General features: G+C 40.1%; 2 protein-coding genes across 2 annotated transcripts in view; one reads left to right on the forward strand and one right to left on the reverse strand.

Annotated features, from left to right (window-relative positions):
* Positions 1-12,581, forward strand: part of LOC141432245 (triokinase/FMN cyclase-like) — an 18,196-nt gene extending 5,615 nt beyond the window's left edge. The window contains exons 5-15 of the mRNA XM_074093779.1: positions 1,978-2,066; positions 2,178-2,267; positions 2,685-2,802; positions 3,562-3,689; positions 4,139-4,256; positions 5,208-5,440; positions 5,882-6,044; positions 6,663-6,810; positions 8,467-8,566; positions 11,857-11,984; positions 12,460-12,581. Coding sequence (XP_073949880.1) covers positions 1,978-2,066; positions 2,178-2,267; positions 2,685-2,802; positions 3,562-3,689; positions 4,139-4,256; positions 5,208-5,440; positions 5,882-6,044; positions 6,663-6,810; positions 8,467-8,566; positions 11,857-11,984; positions 12,460-12,574 — 1,430 coding nt within the window. The 3' untranslated portion in view covers positions 12,575-12,581. The remainder of the gene's footprint in view (positions 1-1,977; positions 2,067-2,177; positions 2,268-2,684; positions 2,803-3,561; positions 3,690-4,138; positions 4,257-5,207; positions 5,441-5,881; positions 6,045-6,662; positions 6,811-8,466; positions 8,567-11,856; positions 11,985-12,459) is intronic.
* Positions 12,582-14,359: 1,778 nt separating this feature from the next.
* On the reverse strand, positions 14,360-23,311 carry LOC141432244 (STE20-related kinase adapter protein alpha-like). The gene is made up of 7 exons (XM_074093778.1): positions 22,947-23,311; positions 21,904-22,136; positions 21,028-21,205; positions 20,241-20,430; positions 17,685-17,808; positions 17,058-17,179; positions 14,360-14,766 (listed from the first exon to the last, which is right to left on the reverse strand). The coding sequence occupies exons 1-7, from the start codon at positions 23,109-23,111 to the stop codon at positions 14,690-14,692; spliced, it is 1,089 nt and encodes a 362-aa protein (XP_073949879.1). The 5' UTR covers positions 23,112-23,311; the 3' UTR covers positions 14,360-14,689.
* Positions 23,312-25,467: the final 2,156 nt, after the last annotated feature.

Here is a 25,467-nt window from a genome sequence, read left to right on the forward strand (position 1 = left end):
AGGGTTGATTTTCAAAATACAATAAATGTCATAGCTCACTTATAACTTTGTATTTGATTTACATTTTTCACACATTTTATCCCTTTACTCCAATAAGGGATGATTTTCAAAAAAAGATTAATGCTGTTATTTTTAATTTAAAGCGACGTAATCTTCGTGCACGCGACGATTTACTAGCAACTTTACGGGATATAATATAATGTCATCATAAACATATCTATTCAGTATTGTATAGGTGGCTAATATTTTTTTATTATTACTATGATATGTAATCAATTTATTTTTGCAGGTCTTGTGGGAAGTGGTATGCTGGACGGTGCTGTAGCCGGAGGAGTTTTCGCGTCACCGCCTACGGGTCACGTACTCTACGGAATAGCTCAGCTCTACAAGTACAATTCAGGTACCCACTGATTAAAAAGACAAATTATCATCAACGTACAGTTAAATACCTCTTTTTTTAAGTCGCTGCACTTTTCATTGAGTGGGTTGTAGGCCGGTCATTCTCATTTTATTGTGCACCTGTCTAATTACCGTATACCTATACCGCATATTATTCATGCAAAAGCGACACGGCACTGATACTGAGGTGAGACTGAGTGCACATCTAGAATAACCTAACCTAACCAACAAAAAGTTGGAAAAGCCCCGACTTTGTCACTTCAAAGTTCAATATCTCAAAAACGGCTGATCCGATTTTGATAAAACATGTCTAAGGACCATTGCTAGAAAACCTGATTTCATATAAAAAAACCTCATTCAGTTCAAGCGGTCCATCCGTTTAAGAGCTACGGTGACACAGACAGACAGACACACACACACATAGCGGTCAAACTTATAACACCTCTCTTTTTGCGTCGGGGGTTAAAAAGGTTGGCTGCCATTTACATTTATCTGTGCAGTCAAGTCTAAATACCGTGTAGTGTAAAGAGGGGGAAAACGAGCATGCGAGTCACCTGATGGGAAGCAATCACCGCCGCCCATGGACACCTGTCAACAACAGGGGTATCACAGGTGCGTTGCCGGCCCTTTGAGAGACTGATAAGCTAGTTTTTTAAAAATCCCTAATTTGTACCGGTCCGAAAACACTGTCCCAGAAAACTGGTTCCATACTTCAGTCGTGCGTTTAAAAAAGTTTCGCTTAAAACGGACGGTGCTAGATTGCCAATCATCAAGGTGGTGAGGATGAAATGACTGACGCCTGCGCGAAGTACGGTAGTGAATCTTAGCTGTAGGCAACAATCCGAATAATTCATCTGAACACTCCCCATGATATATGCGGTACAAGATGCAGAGAGATGCAACATCCCTCCGCATTGCCAGAGGGTCAAGCCGGTCGTCCGGTTGCCGACAAATCTAGCAGCTCTACATTAGATGCGACACCTGAAGACATAAGTCCACCCTATTCTAAAACCTGGGCAGGGACTCCACCGAAATCGAATATATTTTTTAGGGTTGTTGAACCTTGAATTTGGTGCTACTGAGGGTTACTTTAAATATGAAATAGTCTTGCAACTTGACTCCATTTACTAACAGCTAAATACATGTTAGTTTGCGGTAACGGGCTCTCGACTGACCACTATTTTAACCGATACCGGCACGTCCCGGGCAGGTTCTTTTCAATCCGACCTCAACCCGACTGAGTTTCTTGTCGTTTCTTCTGTTCGGACTACTTCGGACTAACGTATATAGTCTTTCCGAAACGATGTAGCATAAAAATTCCGATTGATTGCAAATTCTCCCTTAGCGTCCAAAGTCCGAGGTCGGCTCAATAGGAGCACCCTTTGGCATGCTAAGCTAAACCTCTTCTTCGAATAGTCAGATAATTACATCGTGCTACTTTTAAATTAAATTAAAGCTATGTAAGTACATAAAACTACCCTAGACTTAAAATACTTACATAAATAAAGTAGAAGAAAATAAGTTGTCAGATTGTTTATCACCAAGGTATAAAAGTATATTGTACATGTGCTGTTTCAGGAGGAGTCATCGTGATCATCGGAAATTACACTGGCGATAGATTGAACTTCGGAAAAGCTATTGAAAAAGCCAAGATTGCTGGTATTAAGGCATGTTCAAATCTTTTTTGTATGCTATCATCTGAGAAAGACCTTGGAAGCATAAGCCTGATTTGTACCTAATGTTTTAAGAAGGCAACTTTTCAAATTTTAAATTTGCAGGTAGAAGGACTTATTGTGGGGGAGGATGTGGCTTCCAGTCATAACAAGACTGGGGGAAGGAGCATGTGTGGTGAAGTCTTCTTTTATAAGGTATTTATGTCATAAAAGTATTGGTTTACCAAACATCAAAAAAATTTAATCGGTCCAATCTAATCGGTCAATATGGTTAATCCTGAGTCAATTCTTTGGACTGAATTACCCTTTTTAATTATTCTTCTTGCTATCGACGTTAAAGTTTAATAAAGGCACACGATTAAACTAAAGCATCAGTTCAGTAAGCATTATTTTATAAAATAAAAAGACGCATAAAGTCGTCTCAATGAGTATCTAGGTAGTAACCATCTTCATATCAGCCGTAGGACGGCTACTGTTGGACTTAGGCCTCCCCCATAGACCTCTGCCGGTTTCTACGGCACCCACGAGGGGAGGTGACCACATTCTAACGCAGGCGCTCCTCAATCTAAGCAATAAAAACCTAGCTTTTAAACATAGATTCTTAACTTTCAGTTGTGCGGGGCCATGGCTAACAAGGGCTACGACCTGGACACTATTCGCCGCATCGCTGCTGAGGCCAACAAGTCCATGGCTACTCTTGGCGTCTGTCTAAGCGCCTGTTCTCTGCCAGGTAAGCGGAGACCACAGACTCCACTGCAACTGCATCTGTTACTGTAAAAGTAAGACATACCGTGTTCAATTTTAAATACCGGACTTAGAATCAATTAATTTAGTTATTTAGTCATTAAACTCATATAAGAAAGTAAGTTAATAGAAACATGAAATAATCTTTGGTCTAATAGCTAGGTTACAAGTGTAACCTGTGTTTAAGACAATAAGGTATGTAAGAAATTATAATATAACTCGAGAATTTTAACATCGCATTACAATATATTATAACATAATACTTGGTTGTTATAATTCTTTGCGCCTGCTTCATTTGTTTGTTTCTCTTTCATCATCGAAAATTAGAAACAGTTGGGAACTGAAGAACAAAATGGCGTACCTAGCTTCTACAGAAGTAGTATAGGAGAGAGTAAAAAAGAGCCATTTCTTTCCGGGCAGATGTTATGGCTGGGAAAGTGGGAACCGAAGTCCGAAGGAAGAGCGTCGGAAGCGGAAGTTGTATTGTAATCGAAGTGTGTCTTTCCGTCCCTCTGACGCTTATACTGTTAATACGAGAGTGAGAGGGACGGTACGATACTAACATCAATTTTCGAATTTCGGAGTAGGGTATACTGAAGAGTATGTTAGGGAGTTTCTTTATTCGCTCACTAGATGGCGTTAGGAGTCGCTCGATAATCGACCACACACTTATCGCTCCGCTCCCGATATACGAGTAAGTAAATGTGATGATGTGATTGATCGATTCAAAACCAAAATGTTTCAGGTCAGCCCCCACTTTTCGAGATCGCAGACGATGAGATGGAACTCGGCGCGGGAGTGCACGGCGAAGCGGGAATCAAGAAGATGAAAATGGGTACTGCTAAGGAAACTGTTGTCATGATACTAGAACAGGTTAGTTGAGAGGAACGTGTGTAATGAGTATTTATTGTAAATTTGGGTTGAGTAATGGTGGGACAATCGATAAAATATTCGTCGTGGCCAAACAGCTCACCACACAACCATGGTTGCTTTTGTTCGTGGAAATATTCGACGGTGTTCGTAACATCTTGATCAGGTGCCTTACCTACTTATTACAGTACCTAAAGAAAAAAAGTAAAAGCCTTCAATCAGCAGTACACTTCAATAAAGACACAATTATTCAAATGCCAAACTTATATTTTCTAACAGGTTTGTGGAAGGTTTTTATGAAGCGGTGGCTAATTAAGAATATTTATAAGTTTTAGGTATTTAACGTTTTTACTATTTTCAAGTAAACCTACGATCTTTCTGCAATTCTCGCATTATCTATTTGCAATAAGAAAATTAACGGAAGGCCAATCAATCAATCAATCTTCTAATAGGTCGTGGCACATCTAAAGTTGAAATCAGGCGACAGAGTCGCTGTCATGATCGACAACCTCGGAGGAACCTCCTTCATGGAGATGAACATCATCAGTGCAGAGACTAAGAGTTATCTGGGTAAGTCATCTCACCAGGGACGAGATCTCGAGCAGACCAATATGTACAGTTGTTGGGCTATATATTCGTATGGTACTGGACAGGAATTAAAGGAAGATAACTGAAGATCGACCTCAAGTCTATGTCAAGCCACGGAATAAGTGGCGTGGCTATGTAACCAAAAGCCCTGGGGCAAAAAATAAACTAGAGCCCCAACTAAACTATTTAAAATCGTTGTCGATTTGTCGTTTATAGTTTGTAAGTCAGAGTCCAAGGGGCCCCCTGAGCTTGGGGGCCCCGGGGCACTACCCCGTCTGGCCCTCCGGTAGCTACACCACTGCACGGAATGCTACGGCTCCCTATAATCATGGACTAGCTCTTCTGGGAACTTTCTTCTCTTTTTTAAGAGGTTTTACCGTGATTTACAATACTAGGAAATATGGTAATTCGACGCATTTTTTTTTATATAAAATAAGGGAGGCGAAGATGAGGCCTGATATGGGGTTCTTGCTAAACATTTACGAGTATAGTTCTTGGCAAGTGAAGCTTGATTCATATTTGTAGAATTAGAGGGAATCCTTTGCTGCAAACAAACACTGAAGGTAAATGTAAGACTTTAAACCGGTAAGCGACATAAGTGAACACAATTTGAAAGTCCTAAAATAGAAGATATCAAAAGGTAGAACTATTTAAAATCATAATACAACAATAAGCATATCAAAATAAACCTGGACATAAGTTCCATAGTCTTACCTCGAGATGTTGAATGAGATGTTGTTGTTGTTGTTGTTGTAACTCTTTATTGTACATATAACATATGAAAATTACAATTAACAAGAGATAGAGATGTACAAAGGCGAACTTATCCCTTAAAGGGATCTCTTCCAGTTAGTTAAGTTAGTTAGTTAGTTAGATGTTGATGCAACCACAAGTATTTGTCACTTAACTCTTATCTAATCTCAATTCCCGCAGACTGTAAAAAAATCACTGTCGAGCGCATATTCTCCGGCCACCTAAAGACCTCGCTGGAGATGCACGGCTTCCAAATCTGCCTGCTTCATCTGAACAAAGAACACGGGGACTTGTGGCTCGAGTTGCTGGACGCACCGACTGCCGCCGTGGGGTGGACAGGGGGGGAGGCATCCGTGAGGCGCGAGGGGGGACACATCGATGATGATACGTTGCTGCAGAGCGACGCGAGAAAGGTAATTAAGTCCTCATATTCATACACTCGTATCACACCCCTACGTAGACATACACGTAATTAAAAAAGTTGCAAACTTAAAGGTACTTACAGAATTGATGTTTCGTGGATGGGAGGTCGTTGTATAAGGTTCGTTCGAATATCTGCCACCATTTTATTTGCTAATCCTACCAGAAGCAGTGCTTACACTTTTATGCTCGCGTGAAGAGTAAGACAGGCAGTAATATTACCAGCACAAGAGGTATTTATTCAATTTTAGCTCTTAGGCTGGCAATGCATTTATTTGCCATCGTCTGGTTGCGTGTGTCTATTTACCCTACGTCTACTTAGTCCTAGTAACTAGATGTACGATGTACTTTAAATATGTATAAAACAACAGGTACACTTACAGTGTATCATTCTTATCCACGAGTACTATCAAAGCGCTTATAATATGAAACAGGCGGCGGCAGGTCCAGCTTTGTCCCCTAAACACCAGGAGCTGTTCCGCGTCAGCCTGGCGAAGGCTGCCGAGGACCTGGTGCGGAGCGAGAAGCTACTGAATCGGCTGGACTCCGGCTGCGGCGATGGAGACTGCGGGATAACGCTCAAGAAGTTTGGGTTGGGTAAGGTTTATAACAATATGTAGTTTGGGTAAGGTTTATAACAATACCTATGTAGTTTAATCGTTTTTATTACACAGAAGTAGGCTAGTGTTTGACCACAATCTCCCTGATGGCGAGTGAAGACGGAGCACACTTGCCTGATAATGTCCATTCCCCCAAGATTCAAGTAATTTAATGTGATTCGAGAAATAATTTATCACAAAAGAAAAAACAAATTATTGGTGACCCTAGGGCTCTTTCCTCGGTCAACGTATTGGCATTGGCATTGTCATACATCGAGGACACGCAGACAGCCTTATGGGCACCCTGCCCAATAACAACGACTCGGGTGACATTTGTAAATGAAATATAGATTTTTAAGTAACTTAGTTATAGTTCTATTTTTATAATTATTGTATATATTAGGTACGTGTTATTTATTAAAGTATATCATCTCATCAGTTTAAAAAAAAGTTACTGATTAAACTAGAATTTCAAGTCCAGAAGAAAATAGTTATTTTCACCTCAGCACCTCAAACAGGCAGGTTTTGCTATGAGAAATCAGTGAGCAAAATCGCATTTCACAAGTATTGTATTATGGTGTAATAGAAAATGTCAAACATCATTATTGTGTTCTAGCAATCCTGTCGTACCTGTCGGCAGCGTCAGTACAGAATCCATCTGATGTGCTTTGGGATCTCTCTGAGATAGCCGAAACCGACATGGGAGGCACTTCGGGAGGTATCTACAGCCTGGGACTCTCTGCCGCGTCGCAGGCTTTCACTAAGTGAGACCACTACTTTACTTGATCTGTTTTTATAAAAAATCCGCTAAGTGAGAGTCGGGCTCGCACACGAAGGGTTCCGTACTATTATCTATAAAATTAGACATTAACAAAAAAACGGCAAAAAAATAATGTTGTTGTGTGGGAGCCCCCCTTAAATATGCATTTTATTTTAATTTAATTATATATTTTTAAAGTGATTATACAACTAAAGATTCTGTGAATATTTCAAGCGTCTACCTGTTGCCGTTATTAATATCAAGCAAAAAAAGGCAAAACAATCACGTTTGTTGTATGGGAGCCCCCCTTAAATATTTATTTTATTCTGGTTTTAGTATTTTTTGTTATAGCAGCTACAGTAATACATAATCTGTGAAAATTTCAAGTGTCTAACTATTACGACTCAAGAGATAGAGCCCTGTGACAGACGGACGGACAGACAGACAGACAGACAAGACAGCGAAGTCTCAGTGATAGGGTTCCGTTGGCACCCTTTGGGTACGGGAACCCTAAAAACGTGCAAGCGAATCTGGTGGGAAATTATCGCCACTGCCCATGAATATCAACAACTCAACGTGAGTCACTGGTCTGTTGCCGGCCTTTGAAAGGAGTAAAGTAAAACCATTTTCTTGAAAGCCCCGATCGATGTCATAATGAGGGCTATCGTTTTTTGTCTTTCTAGATGGCGCCACAGTTGCGTGAGGTTTTTAAGTGTGGTTTTCAGTCTGTTATTACGGGCGTAAAAAAAGTTTAGATTACAATCATTTTTAATACACCTTAAAACCGTACCATAAAAGTATCGGGCAACCATAGTGTTGCGTAGTCCCGTTTTGTTCGGAAAAAAAGGGAGGACAAAAGTTTCCGAAAAACAAAACTGTCTCAAAACACAGACATTCATTGCCCCGTAACGCATAATTGCCATAATTAATTTCAGGTAATGCAACATATTCACAAAATTATTCTAATTATAAATAAACCCGCGTAGCTCACCCAAAAACTATGAGATTTGACATTTAGGAGACCTCACGCTACACTAGCGCCTCTAGCGGCGAATTCATACGCGATGGCCCTCATTGTCTGCAAACACTGCTGATGGCAGTTAATTTTTCAATTTCACTGTACGTGGCAGGAAGTGCGTACGTACGTTATCTATTTACGCAGCTTTCTTTTCAGATAACCCTTTGTATTATAGAGTCGGTAGACAGTATGCAACATGCTCTGCGATCATCCTTCAAAATAATAGAATGGAAAGTTATTAAAATTATCAATATCATACATAAACCAACTGCAGCCGGTCAGTCTGCACTTTATATGAAAAATTAGTACCAAAGAACACTACTAGATGTCGCTGTACGTCGCAAGTTGAAGTTGTTTACCCGTCTATACTTAGGTATTAACACAGGCGCAGAAATAAAAAAAGCAAAACAAATGTTTTACGTTTCTTTTGTGTTTTCTATTGCATCACGAAGAGGTGTCAATTGATTCAAAATCATTATTTTATTTGTATACATTTGTCAATTTTTTTAGAAATATACTGACATAATTATGTTTATAATGTATTTTTCAGAAGGTAATAACTATCACCATATTCATCATTATCGGTATCTATCATCATTACCTATGTTGCTTAGTCACTCTTCGTTACTTATTTTCTTGTAGAGCCAAGACCGTGGACGCTTCGTCCTGGCTGCAGGCTTGGGAGGCTGCCATGAGAGCCATCACGAAGTACGGGGGAGCTGAGCCGGGAGACAGGACGATGGTAAGTAGCAGAGTAACGACGCTAGCGCCATCTAGTCATACAACAGAGAAACTGCTACATTCCACAATGCGAAGTTTATGTACTCGAGTACTCGTACAGGGGGGCGCTTCGTATCGTACCGTCTCTCTCACTCTCGTAAATAAATAATATTAGCGTCAGGCGCAAACAAATAATATTAGGCCCCACTAAATGCGAAAGTTTGTTAGTATGTTTGCTTGTTACCTTTTCACGTTTAAACTCCTGAACCGAACTAAAAGAATTCTTTTAGTTCATTGGTATGGACCTCCCGCAAAGTAACGCCTGATTCAATAAATTATTCTCCTGAACCGACTTAGATGAAATTTGGTTTACAGATTTTGAGTCCCGGAAGGAGTCGCAGTTCCAGCATTCAGTTTTGTACTACAACCAGAGAATTAAATGGATTGGATTTGCGATGCGATACCTACTACTTGACGTAGAGAAGAATCGCTTAGAAAAATAAGGAAATTTTCGTATTTTGTACGGAATAACAGAAGCAGTTAGCAGTTTTGACAAGGCAAATTATGGGAACATAACGTTAGCTAGTTCTACGCTGGTATAGTGCCATCTATTGGACATTTTAGTAAACTTAGACTGTTATCAGAGAATTTTATACGGAACTTGACAGAAGGGAACTGAAATATTTGAAAACGCTGGAATATTTGCCCAAAAGCACTATACAAGCCTCGGCGTGAAAGAACATGCCAGCCTCGTATATCTATACATACTCGGCCTGCAAGCCTTTCTTTCCCGGCCTCTGCAGTAATGTACTATTGATCAAAAATATCTGAACGACTATATTGTTGACGTAGAAGCGTGTTCAGATATTTTTGATCAAATTTTTGCTCACAAGTTTATGTACTCGACTGTACCTAAGCTAGTTGAGAAAGCAAATGCGAACTTTTCTAAGATCCGTTACTCCGTTTCGACGTGAAAGACGCACAAACATACAAATACACACTTTCGCATTTATAATTATTGTATGGATTCGACGAGACATTTCCTTAGTAAAGGCACGTAATAAAGGTGTCCCACGGCGATGACACCGAGGAGTGGTATCTTAAATTTGATGATCATTTAATCTGCATTCATAGATTTTCAATAATAAGTAAGTTAAGTAAATTATGAGCGGCAGAAAATCTGACCCTCACGCACAAATAGGTAATTTTGTATGCAGTGGGCCAAATTTTGTGCCGCTGAGCTTCTTTTGTGAGCTTATGTAAGCTAGTTAAGAAAGTAAGAAAGTACGAACTTTTCTGACAAAATACTTTGGCTTTAACATTATATTAGATTGGAGGATGGACACGACCATTAGTGACCACGACGTTCGTTGACCGAAGTAGTTCAAAACAAATTCGACGACTCAATAGTGTAAGTGTAACTGGGATACGACCTGCCTAAATGAGTACGTACAGTCACCAGCATTTATATCTGCCACAGCGGAGCGTGCAAAAATATCTGACACGAACTTCCGGCTTTTGAAATAGAGTCGTATCAGATATTTATACACGCTTGTTGTGTCAGATATTGGTGCTGGTGACTGTACACTTCCATAATTTTCGATATGTAGTTTCCGGGTCTTAACACTTCCATATTTTCACTATGGAACTATCGCTATCAAGAGTATAAAGACGCGATACAAATCACTATGCGTGACAGTATTTCGCTCTAAAAATAGATGAAATTTAGTATGTAGGTAACTTAAAAATCATGTCACATTTCAAGACAACATGCTAGGGGAACACAACGTTAGCTAGTTTCTCGCCCGGACAGTGACATCTATCGGAAGTTTTCGTCAACTTAATCTATATTAACCTTTCATCAACTCGAATGTTGGTAAAAGGATAGATAATATGGATGTTTTTTTTATCTTTGGCACATAGACAGCTCTGTTTATAACCTGGATTAATACAATAGGATACTTTCATCACCTGTCTAACCTGGAATCGAATCTGCCAAATCTCTCTCTGCTGTAAAAAAGAATACCCGTAATTTTACGATACCGAACCAAATGCTCAATAATAAGGATATATTTTTTCCATGTAACATATTTAGTAGGATAGGAACCTTAAATAGGAACACTTTGAAATTTTACATTTACAATTTCAGGAAAATTAATACTTAGGCTTTGATTTTTCCGTGCTTTTAAGTACTCATTCGCAACAAAAACGTTATGCTTAAAAATCTTGGAACGCAATGAAGTTTAAATTGATAATAAGTCTTCCTTTAATATTTAGGATACTTATCATTTGTCATCGCTGTGGGACACCCTTATAAAAATAATGTCTCGTCGTATTTCTAATACGTAATTTTCACGCGTACACAGTATAAGAACTTGCATTGTTTGTAATGTAATTAATCTCTACCTTAACTATCAGACTCTACCTACACAGAGTACCTTTTTATATACTGAGACTGTCTACCTACTTATGACGTATCTTTATGTGGTTTCCTTATTCCTTTCTTTTTGTTATAACATGGCCCGAAAAGATATGGGAGGCATACGCCTATTGGGGTAAATTTTATAATGTTAATGTTTTTTTTTTTACTGAAAATTGTGTTGGTTTCATTTTACTTTTACATTTTACAAAGGAAGACCGGCAGATTACTGATTTGGGGCCATTTCGTGACATGCGCATTTTTATTTTATTTTCAAATGTTTTCAGGAATAAATATGTTTTCTTTCATCTTTACTTATAAAAAATACAGGGTTATGGCACCAGTTATGGACAAGAACCAATACAATAATACAATTTTTTTTCTGTTAACGCAAGTTTTAAAGAACGGACCCTACTTTTTTACCCGACTGCCAGTAAGGAGGGTTATTTTAAAACTAATTAATAACACTAATTTCCAGATAACTGAGGATCATAACTAGTAAATTCCATGAATGGTGAGCTATAAGGCATTGAATACTTGTTATCCATTACTGGATACTACTGTGCTTAACATGACCATGATTGGAGGAGGGGTATCATAAGTTTGACCGCTATGTGTGCCTGTGTGTCTGTCTGTGGTACCGTAGCTCTTAAACGGGTGAACCGATGTAAATGCGTGTTTTCATTTGAAAACAGGTTTTCCAGCGTTGGCTCTTAAACATGTTTTATCAAAATCGGTTCAGCCGTTTTTGAGATATTGAACTTCGGGGTTTTCCAACTTTTTGTTGGTTATGTTATCTGTACTGCTTACTACGTATTGGCGTTCAATAGTCATTGTATTGTATTGTATTGGTGCTATTCACCCATTAAAGTGTAATTTCGTTTGGCTGACAGCTAGACACACTATACACTGCCGCAGCAGCGTTCAAACAACACTTGGGAAAGGATCTGAAGCACGCGTTGGTACAGACAGACAAGGCGGCGGACAAGGGAGCCAAAGCTACCGCCAATATGGTTGCCAGGTATTTTTTTTTATCAACTCTAGTTGCCTGTCAACGCTCTTATAGAGATAGATATATACAATAGAGTTCAACTCGAAACTCAAAGCATGTGAGTGGATATGAAAGAAACGGGAAAACTGTGGAAACTTCTTGATGCATAAATGTTATACACAGTTTGAAACAATAAACGTTTATTTCTTAAAAAAAATTGTGGGCTAGCGCCTGCATTTACAGAATTTATATGCGAAATTTCGGTGAAGGTAAACATCGTCCCCCACTTTCAGGCCGGCAACGCACCCGCAGCCCTAATAATGTAGGTGATCGGCATGTTCGTTTGCCAGCTATTTGATAAAAAAAATCTTGAGTAAAGCTGCGCTCACCTGCCTAAGGAATTTGTGTGTTTTTCCAATCCGCATTCTCTTTCCGCATGCTCATTCTCAGAGGCCTAGGATACAGAATGGGATGGTTGGCTAGAGATGATGATGATTGTTCGCAGGGCGGGCCGCGCCTCGTACGTGGCGAGCGGCTACACGCAGGACGAGGACGCCGGCGCCCGCGCAGCCGCCGTCTGGCTGCACGCTATTCTCACCTCTATCGCTGATACACTTTGAGCACTAATTGGCGTTTTATTTCCTTTTGATCTCTTCACCGCCACAAAACTGGGACAATAGGAAGCTGTATAGGTTTTGATTCCCTGGCAATTTGTTGTTAAAACGATCTAATAGGGCATATTAGGCAAAGCTCTGCGTAGGGGGCGACACTAGCACAGACCGTAAAGAAACCGCCATGACAACGTCAGTTCTCTTTATATTTTTGTTGCGGCGGGATAAAAATATAAATATATTGAAGAAGATCGTTTTATTGGTTCATTACAAATTACAAGTCAAGTCACAAATCGCCATCTTGAATATGGCAAAGCAGTGTAGCGGGGAGCATCCCCGAAATGCGCCATCTATCCTCAGAGGTTCGAACTAACAGAGAAGCAAACAGTTCTCTCGGTTGATGAGACCTCTGTTAGCTCGGCTGAAAGTAGATAGATGGCGCTGTGTGTAACAATTTTGTAGCCATGACAGATCATGACTAAAGAGTATTATATTATACCTATAGAAATCATGACATATTTATGAGTAACACAATAAATGATATTTACATCGATAGTAGTGATATTACGGCAACCTACGGACATTTAAGATACTCAAAAAAACATTAACCATAAACATAATGGTAAGTGCTAGTGCTGCACTCTGACGGGATTCAATGAGGGCTATCGCGTATGAATTCGCCACTAGAGGCGCTAGTGTAGCGTGAGGTCTCCGAAATGTCAAATCTCATAGTTTTTGGGTGAGCTACGCGGGTTTATTTATAATAAGATTTATGGCAATTATGCGTTACGGGGCAATTAATGTCTGTGTTTTGAGACAGTTTTGTCTTTCGGAAACTTTTGTGCTCCCTTTTTTTCCGAACAAAACGGGACTAAGCAACACTGTGGTTGCTGGATATTTTTATGGTACGGTTTTAAGGTGTTTTAAATATAATTTTAATCTTAATTTTGTTTTAACGCCCGTAATAACAGACTCTGAAAGCCACACTTAAAAACCTCACGCAACAGTGCGCCATCTAGTGAGACAAAAAACGATAGCCCTCATTGCAGTAATATTCCCTATTGTTGTATAGGAAATTTTAATGAATAGAATCAAAGTTTGTGAACCTTCAACCAAATTTTAATGAATAGAATCAAAATCCCACCAGCTATAGTCAGTGGGAGTTTGAAGAAAACTTCAAAATAATCAACAAAATTTGTTTAATAAATCACAGTGACAACAACTATTGGTATGACATTATTATATATCTCTATTTATTTAGTCTATGGATAACCTTGAAGGCCTGTCTGGTGCAAGTGAGTAAGGCTGTGTTTTCACCAAAGATGTGCTTGGTTCATGAAAAGACATCAAAGGATCCAATTTGCAAGGTCCGACCGGATTGCTACCACCATCTTGCTCGCTAATCCTGCCGTGAAGCAACAGTAAATAAATAGAAATAAATATCATGGGACACTTGACACCAATTGACCTAGTCCCAAACTAAGCAAAGCTTGTACTATGGACACTAGGCAACGGATAAACATACTTATATAGATAAATACATACTTAAATACATATTAAACATCCAAGACCCGAGAACAAACATTCGTATTATTCATACAAATATCTGCCCCGGCCGGGATTCGAACCCGGGACCTTAAGCTTCGTAGTCAGGTTCTCTAACCACTCAGCCATCCGGTCGTCAAAAGCCGCCGAAACACAACAACACTTCAAACATACCATTGAATTACTTCACAGGTACTTCAAATGTAATTTCGCACATGAATTTTCGGGTTTGAACCCACGAACCTCAGCTTGAGAAGCGATAGGTCAAACCACTAGGCCACCACAGCACACGCCACGGCGGCTATTGCAAGACGCGCACGGGCGGTGTGCTCCGAGAACAGCTGCGAATTAGTCCGAAACATGTCGAGCATTTGATTAAAGACGCGAATTATCCGTTTATTACAATTGTTTTTGTCGGTAAAAAAAAACGCTAAAATCGATTGTTATTAACGATATTTCAAAGAACTCACTGTTAGCACCAGACAGACGAGAAGGCAATGTTCTTTACTACTCTAGTAATTGAACATACACGGTTACACATATATACCCCGAGGCGGTCGCCAGTACCACATGTATTGTCTAGAAGTCCCATTCAGTCGTCTTCTCTATCTCCATTTCGGATATCTTTTCTTGTAGAAGGAGTGCCGACATGTCATCTGAAATGAGAAAAAAATATATAAATAACATTTCCAAATTTAGTATAATAATATAGCGGCATAGAATCTTGTTTGTACAGAGTCTAGAGACATTAGACAATTTTAAGTTAACTTGCGTACTAAAATTATTTGCCGGTAGGTAATCTAAAATAGATATCGACAACCCTAAGCGTCCGCGCCGGAGTAGGCAGTCAGGTCTTCTAAATGGTCGGAGTTTACATACTCCTCCTTTACTATGACCGTAACGTCAAAAAACCTCACGATACTAACGCCATCTAGCGATATTTCACCTGTCTTTTAGCCCTCATTAGTTGCTCGAAAAGAGATCGAAATATTTGTGTGTACGAAAGAGATGTACTATTTCATTTCTTCCATGAGCGATGGAGATGGAAGACACAGCACCAAGTGAATTGGAGTGCATTACAAACACGTGCAAATTGCAATTGTCTTATCTAAATAGTAATTCGTCATTTTAATGGATAAATGACGTCAATCATCCCATCATCCCAGCCTATATAAGTCCCACTGCTGGGCACAGGCCTCCTCTCAGAACAAGAGGGCTTGGGCCATAGTTCCCACGCGGGCCCACTGCGGATTGGGAACTTCACACGCACCATTGAATTGCTTCGCAGGTTTGTGCAGGTTTCCTCACGATGTTTTCCTTCACCGCAAAGCTCGTGGTAAATTTCAATTTAATTCCGCACATGAATTTCGAAAAACTCAGAGGTGCGAGCCGGGTTTGAACCACGACCCTCTGTTTGAGAGGCGATAGGTCAAACCATAGGCACCACGGCTTCAATGACAAATGACGTCAATGATATTTATTAATTACTAACATAAGTAAACAGATGGATCTGAGTAAAAGTGCTTTAACTTGAACCATTGAATTTATGAGTCCAGATTTCATGGTTTTCCTTTCATTTAATTTTGACAAGTTTGTTAGAGAGATTTCATCCTTATAATTGACTCTGACGATCGATGCAACAGAAGTACAGGGTTTAATTTTATACAGATTTTAGTCGGTTCGATTCCCGGGTATGGCAAGCGAATTTTCGAAAATCTTTGAAAGCAGTTTTCTTTCTTTTCAAAAGTTAAGGTTTGTTTTTTTTTTAGTAAAATTTTCTCTACAGTATTAAAGAGTACTTTTCATTCAGCTGGCATTACAAAGTTCCACTGTGTATATAATTCTTCTGTACGTGTGTTTGTCATCTTACTCCTAAAGGGCTGGACCGATTTTCATGAAATTTTGTGTGTATATTTCAGTAGGTTCCTGGATGGTTAGAGAACACAATTGGACCCGATAGATGGCGTTGCTGTCGGTATGTTATCGTATTTAAAGTGCTGCTTTTCTGGGCAGTACAAGGTCTGCCAGATCCGCTAGTTTTATATGAAACTAGCTGTTGCCCGCGGCTTCGCCCCCGTTGAAATTTTCTTCCATAAAAACCTTCCCCTGGCAATAACGAACGCAACAAAATAATAATTAGTGAAGTCGGTCCAGCCGTTCTCCCGAGTTTTGCGCTTAGCAACACATTTTACGAATCACTTTTATTTATAATTATATATATATATATTGATTTGAAAACTTAAATCCCATTTATAAAAGCAAGAACCTAGTATGTTTGTCCCTAAAGGCATGGCCTACCAATCCCTACAAGCTATATTTAATACAAAAAAACAGCAATAGATGGCACTACTATTAAAATTTGTAAATTATAAAATGTGAATAAGCCGAATTAAGTAGAAATATTAAGATTAAAATAAAGACTAGCATATTTTATAATCACAACTTCACATCAACCTTAATTCAACTCCTTAATTTGAAGATAAGAAACACCATAAAAATAATAAATTGAGAATACGAAATTATAGGCTACATGTGGCTACATTTCAGCTATGAGGCTTTCGTAGTGTTTTGCAATTGTGACGCTAGATGGCGAATAACCGGAATGCGCTTGCTGGGCTTGCCCCGCGCTTGCTCACATTCGTCGAAACTATTTGAGAGAAACATGCCATTCTCTTCTAATGACGTAAATAAGACAGAGACATCATGCGTATCTCTAGTCGTCTAGGCTCAGTTGTTGTCAGTGTACCGTATCCTTAGTGTCTCACTAGATGGCAATACATATCGTGTTATTTGTGTTCTCACTGGTGCCATCTATTGGAAAATCGAAGGAAAGAAAAATAGCCAGTTGAATAGCCAGTATTAGGGTGATACCATTTGCTTGTACTAGGTGGTGTCTCTGTTATATATGTACTCTGTGCTGAAGGCGACTCAAACCAACAAACCATACCGGGGTCGGGTTTGATGGGTTTGACGCGTCCGATGAGGCTGGGCAGGTGGTCACTCTTGCGGATCTGCTTGAAGAAAGCATGCCCCAGCAGCTGCGTGGCCGACGGCCGCTTCTCCGGGTCCCTGCAACATTGTGCTTTAGATTACACATGGGTAAGCTCGATTCGCCGAAGAACTTGTCACCATCATAGCTGGATACGCATAGTAAATCTGTTTAAAAAAATATACCTCGTTGAGTTTCTTGCCGGATTCTCAACAGAGGTTTTTCCGAGCCGGTGGTAGGTTTTTTTTTGACATTCATAAGTGCTTGTTTTGGCCTAAATTCAATAAAGATATTTTGACTTTTGACTTTTTTCTTTTCACAAAACAGATACAGACAGCAGAGACTAAATCCTTCCACTTGCTACGATCCTGGCATAGGTACAACTCTTGCTTCCTCTACATTCATCAATCTTTTCATGGATGCACGTCGGTTTAGAGCCAGACCCGACCTTTCTTCAGAACGTGAAGTATCACGAAGTAACAATATGAATAATAGCCTGCTATTGTTAAAAAATAGTGACTGTATATTGGACCACGAGCGGTGGGCGACTAATAGTGAAGCCTGCATGATGATGATGACGATTACCTCTGCAGCGCCAGGTCGCTGAGCTGATGGAAGCTGTCGGACAGCTTGCGGCCGCAGTACAGCTGGCGCAACGCTGCGCTCGCCTCGGCGCCGTCGCCGACGCCGCTGTCGCCTGCGTACATACCTGGAAGATCACATGTGAAAATATATAAAAAAAACACGCGACTATGGTACACCTGTAACTGCGCCGTCATCACACCCTGGATATTTCTAGGTCAAAGTGCGCCCTACGACTATTCTAAGCCCAAACACTGCTAGGTTACGCTTAAGTCTTGGTGTCTTCTTGAATGGTACATCATTAGACTCTGGTTACCATTCTGAGTCAAAGTACACTTAAGATGATTCTAACCAGCTCAAACACGGCTAAGTTACGTCAAAGAGCTTCGAGCACAGAATAAGTAATACAAAGTATTAGTACCAATATAGAAGAGTGGCAACTCTACGGTCAAATTTGCATGTATGGTAACAAGCGCTATCTGGTAGCTAGCTGAAGAATTAAATCTGACATAATACACACATGTACATGCACGCACACAACAAGCTTAACGTCTATAAAGCCAGTTTAGACCTGTAAGAAAATTGCGCAAGTTGCATTACATCGCGAGGCGGAAAGCAAGAGTCTATGGTGATCACTTCACTTGGTCACCCCAAGCGGAGCAATGTAATACAACTTGAAGAAAACAGCAAAAAATCAGCTAAACTTAAAAATCATCCGCGAAAGCCAGACAGCCAACATACAGCGGAAAGATGGCGGACAGACTGAATTTTTCAAGTCCACGTTTGACACATTTGTCAGTTTAGTGCTATCATTTTTGTCGCCAGAGGCGCTGGCGTGTACGTGAAAAGGTGACGTTTTAAGTGTGCCCCACTGAAGTAATAGTACAAATACAGAAGCGACATTTAGGCATAAGAATTGTACCTACTTTATGCTTCTCTGTCTATTACATAACTCGTGTTCACTCGCACGCATCACGTGTAGTACTAGGGTTGCTACCGGAATACACTAGTGAACGTTACAAATGTTCTAGCTAGATATTAATGTATTGTCACAAGAACTACACATAACTGCCAAGTTTCGTGTCAATACCACAATAAGAAGTGGATGATTCCTAAGCAACCGTCGGCGTCGCGTGTCATGTTATTTAAATAACATGACAATGTATTGTCTTCTCTTCTTTTTTAAAATATGGCTTTTCTGTCCTAATTAATAGGACAATTTCGCCAGTGTCAAGGTAAACTCTCTTTGAGAGGCACGTTGTACGGTAATTGTAGTTTTTGCAACTTGATAGTAAAATTCCAGAAACCACGCGGAGACAACTTGCGCATTAAAAAATGTTAGACACGAGAGCAATATAGAATTTTGGGATCACTGTTCACTGTTAAGGTTCGCCGCATAAAACACTATCAAAATTATACTTCAACTAGCCAAAGAAACAGAAATAGCAAAATTAGATATTGTCTACATCCGCCATCTTCGAATGCTACAAACCGAATAAGAAGTGGATGATTCCTAACCAACTGTCGCCGTCGTGTCTCATGTTATATAACATATTATTGTGGTATTGACGCGAAACTTGGCAGTTATGTGTAGTTCTTGTGACAATACATACGTTTATATACGCTTGAAATTCGTTCCTGACACGTTCTGATTAAAAAGCCGTGGTGGCCTAGTGGTTTGACCTATCGCCTCTCAAGCAGAGGGTCGAGGGTTCAAACCCCGGCTCGCACCTCTGAGTTTTTCGAAATTCATGTGCGGAGTTACATTTGAAATTTACCACGAGCTTTGCGGTGAAGGCAAACATCGTGAGGAAACCTGCACAAACCTGCGAAGCAATTCAATGGTGCGTGTGTAGTTCCCAATCCGCACTGGGCCCGCGTGGGAACTATGGCCCAAGCCCTCTTGTTCTGAGAGGAGGCCTGTGCCCAGCAGTGGGACGTATATAGGCTGGGATGATGATGATGACGTTCCTATTACAGTCATGGCACGATACGGTGAAGTGGGTAGAGACCTTTATGACACACTTAGTGGCCTTTTCGACAACCCACGGGAAGAGATGGGTCGTCCAATGAGGGCTATCGTTTTCGGCTCACCAGTTGGCGCCACTGTAGACAAAGGCTCTGCCTGAAGTAGGTATAGTGATTAGTTATTACGGGCGTGAAAACAAAATTTACATTTAATTATGTGTTATACCTTAAAACCGTACCATAAAAATATCGAGCATGCCACAGTGTTGCGTAGTCCCGTTTTGTTCCGAAAAAAGGGAGGACAAAAGTTTCCGAAAGACAAAACTCTCTCAAAACAGACATTCATTTTCCCGCAACCCATATTTGCCATAATTAATTTCAGGTATTGCAAAATATTCACAAAATTATTGTAATTATAACAAAACGCGTAGCTCACCCAACAATTATGAGATTTGACATTTCGGAGACCTCTCGCTACACTAGCGCCTCTAGCGGCGAATTCATACCGCAAGAGACACTCCTTTTTATGGCATGTACCTACTAAATTCTCAACAGTCGTAGTAAGTAAAATCTTTCTGACGATGCACTCACTCTTCATCTCGTCATCAGCTGCCTCGGGGAAGGTGGAACAGTCGAGCAGCTGGGGGCGTGAGCCGCGCACTTTCTCCGTGAACATCAGTGGCGTGGGCACCTCCGCGAATGGGACCGCGCCATTGCCAAGCTCACAGCACAGCACGCCCACTGAGTAGATGTCTGAACGTTCGTCGTAGCCTTTCAGGTTCTGGGGGGGCAAAAGGGATAAAAAAATATATGAAATGCATACTTCAGAATTATTACACACACACACACACACACACACGCGCGAGTAGCGAGCGTATCTTGTATGAAGGCGATCATGCGACGAGTTCGCCGCGACTGATATGTGTATAGAAAACACGCTCGCAAGTCGCAAGTGTGATAAGGCCCTTATATTTTTTGGGTTCATCAAATACATTTCAACCATTATAGAAAACATACTGTATAGATTTCGAACGTAGTATACATTATCAAAATATGCATTTTGTGCCATATGACTAAGAACCATTATGCATTGTAACTATTACATATTATGACTACTATGCATTTCAAGCTTATGCGTTTAGAACTTATGTCAAATAACTTTATATATTTTGATGCATTATATTTTATAATTTTCGGTATTACAACTGTATATATTTCAACCAATATGTATTTTAAATTTATACTATTATCCCTCTCGCTACACTAGCGCCTCTGGCGGCGAATTCACACGCGATAGCCCTCATTGCTTCAAGAAAAAGCCATTACTCCCACATCTCTGATTGAAATGCGGCATTACATTTGTTGTTTGGTGCCTGACCTGTTCCAGCAGCTCGGGGCTGAGCCACATGAGATTGGTGTTGTCGTGGTCGGGCGGCGGCAGCGCGTGCAGCTGTCTCGCGCGGCGCCCGCGCACCAGCAGCGACGCCGCGCTCCGCAGCCCCGACAGACGCGCGCCGCCGCCCGCGGCAAGCAACACGTGGCTCGCCCGGATGCTCCTGGAATAATACCGGAGAACCGTTCGTTGTAATCCTATTAGAACGGAGCCCTCTCGATTATCACGTCATGTCTTGCTCGGCGCACTGGCCGATGCCAAGAGAAACGTCGGGAGACCTTTACTCAGATTTAAGAGCGTTTATACCTGCTGAGCTGGCAACATTGCATTTTTGTTAGTTTTTCTCGATTATTCCATAAAACTTATAATGAAAATTAAAAATGTGAGCTGTTAGAACTGTTAGAAAAGCAGTTTTTCTAATGATGGTTCTTAGGCATGTTTTATCAAAATCGGTTCAGCCGTTTTTGAGATATTGACTGTTGAAGTGACAAAGTCGGGGTTTTCCAACTTTTTGTTGCTTAGGATGGGCAACATTTATGAAATCCACCATTCATTTTGAAAAATTCATATATACAGGGTGGAAAAAATCTATGGGCCCTGGAAGGCAACTACCTAAAAATCCTAAAATCCTTTAGTTAGCTAACTGTATTGAAAGGAAACATTCATTCATTGCTTAGTGTTTATTTTCCAAAATTATAGTTTGTTCAATTCCCGGGTGAAACAAGCAAATGCAGTTTTGTTTAATTTAAAAAATAAAATAATGTTTCCTTTCATTACAATTAGCTAACTAAATGATTTAAGGAAGTTGCCCTCCAGGGCCCACTGATTTTTTCCACCCTGTATATGAATTCGATAACTCACCTATGAATATACAACTGCTTATGCAAATACTGCAGTGCAGACAGCACATCGCGCAGTATGATGGCACAGGCCAGTTCGGGCAGCCCCTCGTGGAAATAGTGGTCCAGGACATCACGGCACGAGCCGAGGGACATGAGCGGGGACACGACGTACAGCTCCCGGCCATGCACAAAGCTTGTGAGGTACGGGAGGATGTTTTGGTGCTGAAGCTCTTTGCGAGTTAAGATGTCTTGCTGTAAATAAATTTAAATGTAACACCTAAGTTAGATAGTTAGTTAATAATAGGTTCGGATTGATTTCCTAATTATGTCTTGTTTGTGTCCCGTGAAGTGCTGACAGATTTCTGATCTAAAGCAAATGGGCTGTTCTTTAGTCCTGGTGGTTTGCTTTTTTGACTGCTTTAAGGGGTAGCAGACATAATTAAGTATTTGATATTAATTTTAGCTTAATCCCTCCAAAGACTAGACTAGAGGGAGTGGATTAGAAGTAGCGATTATAAGTTTAATATGGATATGACTAGTGCGATTGGCTAAATAGATAGATAGATTTATTTATTACTTAGTTAAATTCAATAAATGTTATTCTTTACATATTATTAAAAGAAAAAATATTTTATTCTAATTAAAGGAGTTTTATACAACTCGAAATACAATCCTATTTATAACGCACCATTTTGTACAGTTGATATGAAAAATAAATACTGACTTGTACTTGTCTTATCCATATTAAAATTGTAATTGCCACTTCAAAATATTGTAGTAGTTGTATCACAAAACTTTAAACTGAATTTCTACTGTTACTTTATTTTGTAAGGCCTGTTTAAAGAGATGAGAAACAATGAAATAAATAAATTCCCATTTTCCTAATTACTATTCAGACAAGCATTTAAGTTATTAGTATAGTAAACCCTTAGAATAAACTCTTTAAATACTGGTATTATTTAATACAAAAATTACACAATAAGAACTCTTAAGGTCAAAATAAGACACAGTTGTTATAGATTTTTACAGTTGAAAAGCATCTGTGTATTCATATTTCTTTACCTGTATCAGGTTGGCATTCTCCTTACTTTTGTCAACAAAATATCTTTTGACGGCCACATACTGCTTACTAGGCTTATAAAGGGCGGAATAAACGACCGCTCCGCCCCCACAACACTCGGTTATAATCGAAGTCAACTGATAATCATTGAAATCTGGGTTCAACATTTCAAACGCGAAATCTACCTCTTTAATTACACACAACGGCAGAAACACCTAAGAAATAGCTAAACAGATGTCAGAAAACATATTTGACTATACACAGATCTATTAATACTTTCGGTTTCATTAAAATTCAATCACTTTGAGGAACAAATAAATCAACAAAAAATATTTATGTTTGTTTTACTATTTGACGTTGACGTTCTCGGTTGATGTTGCAAGCACAAAAATGAATAAAAGTTATTTAGGCTGTCATCCATTGGTATAATAAAATGCCTACTTTTACGGCAAGCATAATTCTATTATACTAAGGTAATTTCATTATAAATAATGAAAGAAAATGATTTCATTTTTGTTTCTAAATACCCATACCCCATACTGTACGATTATTATTCGTAGCCCAAACTGAACATACTTTCGCAGGTAAATATTGATAACCAAAACAAACTATTAAAATTGTATTTTCACAGTTTAACTTGATTAATTAAATGTCAATACCTAAATGTATTTATTTTATTGCATTATCAAAATTACATATTTATCAGTTACCAAGTTACTTATTTGGTTTGTTTTGGTTCATTCAAGTTTGGCCATGTTTGGCTGTGGCTGTAAGTAAATCCGTTGACGTTCATTCAACGTTCAACTCAGGAGTTGCTGTCAGTTAGTTAATTTTCAATACTCAGTTTTGTTGTGCTTTGTTTAATATAATAATTAAAGAAAAATGGAAATACAAGTAAGTAATAGATTTAGTTAAACAATAGGTAGTTGCACTCTTTTTATTTTTACAGTCGTGTAATTAGAACGTCATTGATTACTTAACAGGTTTTCTTAACGTTACTTTGCTGCGGTTTCATTCGCTTGTTTTTGTCTTGGCTTTCGCATCACACACAAGGTAGTTACCGTACCGTAATATAGGTCGTACCGATTGTACGACCTATATTATTCGACCCGGAACAAAGGACCACTAATCTATGACCTGATATTCATGCCCTGTGATTTGCCAAAAAGGCCGTCCTAGCCCTGTACAAACGTGTAGTAGTGTAGTGTTGCCAAAAAATCGATAGTTTGCAATCGATAGTTTTAATGATAGAGTCCTTGTTTTTCGAAATTCATGTGCGGAATTACATTTGAAATTTACCACGAGCTTTGCGGTGAAGGAAAACATCGTGAGGAAACCTGCACAAACCTGCGAAGCAATTCAATGGTGCGTGTGAATGGGCCGCGTGGAAACTAGGCCCAAGCCCTCTCATTCTGAGAGGAGGCCTGTGCCCAGCAGTTGGACGTATATAGGCTGGGATGGATGGATGGAAACAAGACACGACAAGGAAGGCTAGTACCTAAGTATCTACCTATCACAGAACAGACTACTGAGGGATACTAAGGCGGACTTTGCACGGACCAAGAGACTCAGCAGGGCTACTAGGAAACTCGAAACTCGAAGTTTGTGTCGTGCGGTCCCTCTCGCTCTCGTATTAAAAAGTATAAGTGTCAGAGGGACCGCACGCCACGAACTTCCGAGTTTCGAGTTTCCTAGTAGCCCTTCAGATCCAGAGTTAACGAGGTGGGTAAGTATTATGTACGTACTTATAATAATGTAGGTACCACAGAGTTTACACCGATCCGAGTAGTGTCAGTCGGATGGGAATAAAAAGCGGCACCTTACTGCCCTCCCCCCAAAGAGGTGCCAGGATTCCATGACGCCCGCAATGGCCACGATTCTAGAGGAGGACCAAGTATCCGGCCCCCCTCTTGTTGGCGCGGGCCACCCCAGCCTATGCCGTAGGGTATAGGCTGGAGTGGCCAGCGTACGCCGTGGTGTCACTCTATGCTACGGCATCCGCAAATGGCAAGAGGGGAATACCAGTGGGTTTTAGAGGGTAGGCCTCCCCCTCCTTCCGCTTTGAAAGACTTGCGAGGAGCGATCGTCCCACGTGACTGTTGCGCCGTATCCAGCCGCGTTCGTGTGTAACGCATTTCCGCACCGTTAAAAAAAGTGAAGTGTCAAATTGTATGGAGAACTGTCATCTGTAATCCAGATTCGAGTTTTGGACAATTTAGCTAAGTACCTATAAGTAACCTTACCAACAAAAAGTTGGAATACCCCCGACATTGTCACTTCAAAACCGATTTTGATAAAACATGTCTAAGAACCATCGCTAGAAAACCTGCTTTGAAATAAAAAAAACCGCATTCAAATCGGTCCACCCGTTTAAGAGCTACGGTGCCACAGACAGACAAACATAGCGGTCAAACTAATAACACCCCTCATTTTGCGTCGGGGGTTAAAAAAAACCTTTAACCATGGATAAGGGGTTACAGTTCCATAGATTTAGACACTACTTACCCTAGGCTTGCAGTTCAC

The sequence above is a fragment of the Choristoneura fumiferana genome, chromosome 10 (assembly GCF_025370935.1).
Source record: "Choristoneura fumiferana chromosome 10, NRCan_CFum_1, whole genome shotgun sequence".
Taxonomy (NCBI): domain Eukaryota; kingdom Metazoa; phylum Arthropoda; class Insecta; order Lepidoptera; family Tortricidae; genus Choristoneura; species Choristoneura fumiferana.